The sequence below is a fragment of the Physeter macrocephalus genome, chromosome 4 (assembly GCF_002837175.3).
Source record: "Physeter macrocephalus isolate SW-GA chromosome 4, ASM283717v5, whole genome shotgun sequence".
Classification (NCBI taxonomy): Eukaryota; Metazoa; Chordata; class Mammalia; order Artiodactyla; family Physeteridae; genus Physeter; species Physeter macrocephalus.
The window spans coordinates 78,597,687-78,604,384 of record NC_041217.1 but is presented as its reverse complement, the minus strand read 5'-3'; the positions used below and the strand labels follow the sequence as shown (position 1 = coordinate 78,604,384).

Sequence of the window (6,698 nt, the reverse complement as noted above, 5' to 3'; positions counted from 1 at the left end):
GCTGATATAAATAGTATCAGTAGTTCAAGTCTTATATTTCCAGTACCCACTTTCAAAACAAGAATGCGTGGAGTCTCAAACGTGCTGACTTCTGTGACTTCTCTCTGACTTCTGTGCTGATGAAAAAAGCACTATCCTTAGGAATAAGGAGTAAAGGTTTTGATCTTGGATTTGCTTCTTACTCACGGAGAGATACTGTACAAGCTAATTGTACTCTCTGAGCCTCATGCTCCTCAGGTGTAAAACGGCAATTCCTCTCCTATAGATTTCACAGTGGGTTGGTGATATTAAACTGTGAGACAAATGCAAGGAAGTACTTATTTTTTATTTTTGCGGTACGTGGGCCTCTCACCGTTGTGGCCTCTCCCGTTGCGGAGCACAGGCTCCGGACGTGCAGGCTCAGCGGCCATGGCTCACGGGCCCAGCTGCTCCGCGGCACGTGGGATCCTCCCGGACCGGGGCACGAACCCGTGTCCCCTGCATCGGCAGGCGGGCTCTCAACCACTGCGCCACCAGGGAAGCCCAAGGAAGTACTTATTAAACGAACCCGTGTCCCCTGCATCGGCAGGCGGACTCTCAACCACTGCGCCACCAGGGAAGCCCAAGGAAGTACTTATTAAGAACATAATATATGGACTTGGGCTTTTGTACAATAAATAAATCAAGCTGAAATAATGCAACCTTCTCAGAAGGTCATACCATGTATCTCTGAATTTAAAAAACAAACAAAAAACCCAAATAATACTTGCTAGAACAGTCAGTGTGGCTTCTTGGGAAAGAAACAGGTTAAATACAATAAAGCAGGTACCATCTCAGTGACAAATGAATGATAATCATCAACTTATTTTTATGAGATCTGAACACAAATTGGTCCAAATGGCATCCCAAGGATTATAAGCCTAAGACTTCTACACATTACTTTTTAAAAGGGGGAGGATAGATGAAGTGAGCACCTGTGACAGTAAGGACTTCAGAGAGAGACAAAAATGAAACACCCACTTGCCAAATTACTACTTACCTCAATCACATTTGTGTGAATAAATGAGGCCGAGTGTGCCTCACATAACTGAGGATTCAGATAGCTATGCCTTCTTTCTTTGCTCTTTTTTCCCCCACAGAACCTCGCTGATGGGATTTAGAACATTGCTCTATTTGAAGGCTACAAATCATTATTCATCAAATGAAGCCAATGATCAGGTATACCAAATTGTGTGTCCCCAAACTATAATTGTTCACTTGTGAGGAAAGCTGCCTTAATAGGAGTGCGTGGACCACAAGATAGAAAAGACTTTTTGTGACTCGTTGAAACTTCCTATAGAAACCCCACCAATTTCTTCACCTCCTGGTACACGGGATATGCTAATTCTTTGGCTTTTGCTGACCCAACTTGTAAAACCTTCTCTAAGTGGTCTTTGTTCATCTTCAGTTTTTCAATTTCACTCTTAATAGGAGCAAATTTCTCAATCACAGCATCTGCCACCACCAGCTTGTAGCGAGCGGTGTCGATGCCAGCACTGCCGCAGACCACCTCCTCCACAGGGAGCCCTGTCACTGCTGCGTGGATGGCCACCAGGTTGGACACGCCCCCTCGGCTGGCTGGCTCGTAGGTGACCTCCGAGGTGAAGTCCGTCACAGCCTTGCGGAACTTCTGCACTATCTCCTCCGGGCTGTCTGTTATTCTGACAGTGGCCAGTTTATCAGGGTCTGATTTTGACATTTTGGCAGACGGATCACGCAGGGATTTTACCTTCTTCATTGATGCTAGGTAAAAACACCAATACACACGTACAAGAAGCAAAAATCAAACAAAAAAACAAAACACCAACAGGAATGTCAGTGTCTAGATCTTAAAAAGTGCCAAGAACACCAAATAACTTTATTATTTTTATCTGATTATACTCGTAATAAATTAGCAATTTCTATAAGCATGAAAGTAAAGGTGTCAGAAATGTGTAATAAAATGTTAATATTTTGATCATATATTCATGCATCTGTTAATGCATATATACACATAAAAACATATAATCTTACACAAATGAAATTGTATCAATCATACTGTTTTTGCTGTGCATACCTGTTAAAAAAAGTATTGTCTATTTCCTTCTTCTCTGTTCTTTCTTATTGGCTAATCACCCCCTGCCCACAACCACTGCCCTTCCTACCCCCATGCCAGTTTTCACAACCTGTGGCATCTTTCCATTTCTTTACCCATGATTATATAAGTAATTACCAACACACACACACACACACACACACACACACACACACACACACGCAAGAGTGACAGAAGTGGCTTGTTTATTGCTCTGATAGAATCAAGATGTTAAGCTGTGCTTCATAAAACTTGTGTTATTAATAATTGCCTAATTTATGGCTATTACAGAAACATATAAAGTTGAAATAGATAAAATAACAATTAGCCAAAGCATTAAAATAGTCCTCGTTGCTAGAAGAAGGTTGATTTCAATGCATGGGGTGCCCTGAATTTATTTGTGTGAACTGTTGGAATAACTTAGTAATTTATATCCACCTTATGCTTCTAAATTGACACTAGGCACATGTTATACTCCTTAAAATGCAGTCACCTTAATAAAGATGGGCAGAGCTTAGGTTCAGTGATCTCTGCCCCTGCCACAAGTTTACACTGCTACCAAAATGTTGATAGAGATTTACAGCTTTTTTCCTCGAGAAGATTCCAGACTAGCATAGCCTTGCAAGCAGATGAGGTTTTGGATTCAGTAGGTAGATTGTACATTCTATCTCAGTTGTGTATTTAAGAAGGCAAAGTGCGAGGATGATCAATGCCCTCTTGTTTTATCTAGATTATGATCCAGCAGTTCTCATTCTTATGACTTTTGTTCTACTGTGAATAGAGAAGGCAAGGTCAGCTGGCTTTGGAACCAGAAGAGCTCAATGTAGGGCCCAGCTTTGCCACCAGCTAGATACGCGACTTGGATACAAAGTCAGGCTTGCCAAGCCTTAGTTTACTCATCCATGAAATAGGGAAAGATACCTGTTCTACCAAATGAGATATGTTTATATATATACATACATACATATATACATATATGATACTCTATAATGAAAATGATTATTTGTAGTTTCTAGTCTCTCCCATACTTTTCAAACTTTTGGTTATTTTAGTCAATAATCCAATGAGGTCTACTAGTCCTACATTACAGAAAAAGATGGGATTCTCATTATAAATCCTGAAATCTGTTCACGACGAAGCCAAGTTTAGTCCCAAGAAAGTTCCAAGCTTCTCAGTCCGTTATCCAATCCTCTCTTCAAAATGCATCCTAATTTAAAAATCGTATGTTTGTTACTTACTCAGAATGGACTTGGGCACTGGGAAGAACTCCCCATACTTCTTGTTAAACCCCTGTGCTAGATCCTGAACTAGCTCCATGTGCTGGACTTGATCCTCCCCAACAGGAACGTGTGTGGACCTTTAATAAAAGACAGAGAAACTCAGCAAGGCTCCTGCTTATACTAAAATGATATTGCAAGCAGCTGCATTTCCCATGCCTATTTCACTGCTCATGTTCAACAAATGTTCACCAGCTACAGAGGGAATGTTGAGACCCAAGTCTTTATCTGTGTATCAGACAAATGCCAAGGAGACATTTGTCTACTCTAGTTCTGTTTCTTCCATAGCAGAAGAATACAGCCTTCAACAGCAGGGTGACAGGATCTTGCTGGGAGGGAGGAATGGTATCTTATATAGCATATGTTCCAAGCATAATTGTATTTTTAAACCACTCCTCTTTCCCTCACCCAGTTAGCACATATAATCCTAGCTTTGACCAGATGCTTTTTACTTCAGAGCTTGCACTCACACTTGAAAGACACTCCACCCCACTCTTCAAATCAAAGATGGCAGAAAGCTCTTTGGGCAAGAGTTTTCCTTCCCTGTCACACAGAGAGTAACTCAAGATCTTTTTGGAATATGCTCTTTTGTTTTCAAGTAAATTGTAATCACAGAACAATTAATATACTGCAGGGAACTTAAATGAACAAAATCTATTAGTACAATATTGATGGATCTCAAAAACAATGTTGAATGAAAAAAGCAAGTCGCAGAAGACGTGTAGAGTACATGAACATTTATCTTAAAAGTACATATGACAATATTATATATTGTTTATAGATGCATACATAAGTATAAAAACATACTGGAGGGTTTCCCTGGTGGCACAGTGGTTGAGAGTCCGCCTGCCGATGCAGGGGACATGGGTTCGTGCCCCAGTCCGGGAAGATCCCACATGCCACCGAGCAGCTAGCCCTGTGAGCCATGGCCACTGAGCCTGCGCGTCAGGAGCCTGTGCTTCACAACAGGAGAGGCCACAACAGTGAGAGGCCCGCGTACAGCAAAAAAAAAAAAAAAAAAAAAAACCATACTGGAAGCTCCTCTACAAATTCATGATCATAGCTGCCTCTAAAGAAGGAAAGAGAATGGGTCTGGGGAAAGGAACAAAGGAGACCTTGATTTTAGCTGCAATATTTTATTTTATTAAAAAATGAAGATGTAAAATGAAAATTATCAACATATAAGGACTTTATTTATAATTAGTTTAGTCCCATATATAAAGTTTGCAGTGTTGGATCATGAGGAGGTACATCAAACAAGGGAAGAATTAACCATTATAGAGAAGTCTTGATGGGGAAAATGTTATACTGAAATATTACTGGGGAAGGAGACAGGTGATTTTAAGTATTTAATGTTTGGCTGGGAGTTGACATTTGATAGTATAGTTAATAAAGTGCTGTAGTATCTTGATCAAGGAAGTTTAATATTCTGCCCGTGAAAGCAGCAGCCTTAAAGTAAACTTGAATATTTAAATGACAATTGTACATATGAGTAGAACAATAACAACTTTTCAAAACAACCACAGAAAAGAAAAACTGCTAGAAAACTATGGTACTTTGTTATAGAGAGAACCTCCTAGCCTCGTGGTTAATTAGTGGTCCTTGAAAAACTGGAAGAGATATTATTTTCCTTATGAATTACTGTCCACAGGCTACTGGTTTATTGAAAATAGTTGTGTAGAGCATGAGGAAGTGAAGGTAGTTTTGACTAGCATAAAGACTAGCTACTTTATCCCTGATTTAAAGCTATACTACAAAGCTACAACCATCAAAGCAGATTGTACTAGCAGAAAAACAGACACACAGATCAATGGAACAGAATAGAGAGTCCAGAAATAAACACATGCATGTACAGTTAATTAATCTACAACAAAGGAGGCAAGAATATACAATTGAGAAAAAAAACTCTCCTCAATAAATGGTGTTGGGAAAAATGGATGGCTACATGCAAAAGAATGAAACTGGACCAGTAACTTACACCATATACAAAAATTAACTCAAAATGGGATTAAAAGACTTGAATGTATGACCTGAAACCATAAAATTCCTAGAAGAAAACATAGGTGGTGATCTTCTTTACATTGGTCTTAGGGATATTTATTTTGGATCTGATTCCACAGGCAAGGACAACAAAAGCAAAAATAAACAAATGGGACTGCATCAAACTAAAAGGCTTCTTTGTGAAAGAATTAAAAAGTAAAGTGCTGAAGGTGAGAGAATGAAGCAGGATGAGACCTGGTAGCAGTGTATCCTGGTGACTATTCTTTTTCATGTGATACATCTGCTCAGAGAATGAAAGAGCCAGGCAGACAGGAGTAGGAGAAAATCTAAGGCAGAAATACTAACCTTAGATAGTATTGTTGCTAGTATTGTTGTGTTGCTTAGTTGAGCAACACAAGCAATTGGGCTAGGTGCACAGCGCACTATTCTGCTCTCCTGTTGAATTCTGAGCAGGGAATTCAACTAGCACCCAGGTAGACAGAAGGTGGACACAAGGGCCTTTCATAGATTTTGTCTATGGGCAGACACTATTTGAATATAGTTTTCTTGTTCCAATATGGATTTTAAAAACCCAACACATAAAAATCAATTGATCAAACAAACAAGTAAAAGGCCCCAATAACAGGGCCTATGAAAAATATCGTGGAACAAAGGAAAGGGAACTTTACCCTTCAGACCCTGAGGAAGGTCAAACATTTGAAAATGAACTTTTACAAGAAACAGATAGTTCTGTCTTGCTTTTTAAAGAAAATTGCTGGGTAACCTCAATAGGATTAAAAAATGCATGGCTGTTATGAGACATGAGCAAGAAATCACAAAAGGAGAAAAACATAGGTGGTTATAGAAAACAATAAAATGAAGGGAAAGTGAAATGATGAAATAAAAGCAAACACATAATAGAAGAATTGGAAGCAGGAGGAGCAGAATCCTAAGGACAGTTCATGTCAGTGACACGGATAAGAAACTTGAGGCTCTTCAGGAACTCAGAGCAAGAGGAAATAAAAAAGTGTGATGAGCAAATGACAGGTTGGAGGACCATCCTCTGATCTAAGATTATGGTCCTCCTCTGGAAGACATCAACACCATATTAACGAAGCAATAACCTCAAACAGAAGGAGGCTTTACTGAATTAAGAATAAACAAGTGGGCTTCCCTGGTGGCACAGTGGTTGAGAGTCCGCCTGCCGATGCAGGGGATACGGGTTTGTGGGCCAGTCTGGGAGGATCCCACATGCCGCGGAGCGGCTGGGCCCGTGAGCCATGGCCGCTGAGCCTGCGCGTCCAGAGCCTGTGCTCCGCAGCGGGAGAGGCCACAGCAGTGAGAGGCCC

General features: G+C 40.3%; 1 protein-coding gene across 1 annotated transcript in view; it reads right to left on the bottom strand.

The window, feature by feature from the left end:
* Window positions 1-1,112: 1,112 nt before the first annotated feature.
* WARS2 (tryptophanyl tRNA synthetase 2, mitochondrial) overlaps window positions 1,113-6,698 on the bottom strand; it is an 87,519-nt gene continuing 81,933 nt past the window's right edge. The window contains exons 5-6 of the mRNA XM_007123649.3: window positions 3,331-3,449; window positions 1,113-1,761 (exon numbers count right to left, since the gene is read on the bottom strand). Of these exons, the coding sequence (XP_007123711.2) occupies window positions 1,313-1,761; window positions 3,331-3,449 (568 nt within the window). The 3' untranslated portion in view covers window positions 1,113-1,312. The remainder of the gene's footprint in view (window positions 1,762-3,330; window positions 3,450-6,698) is intronic.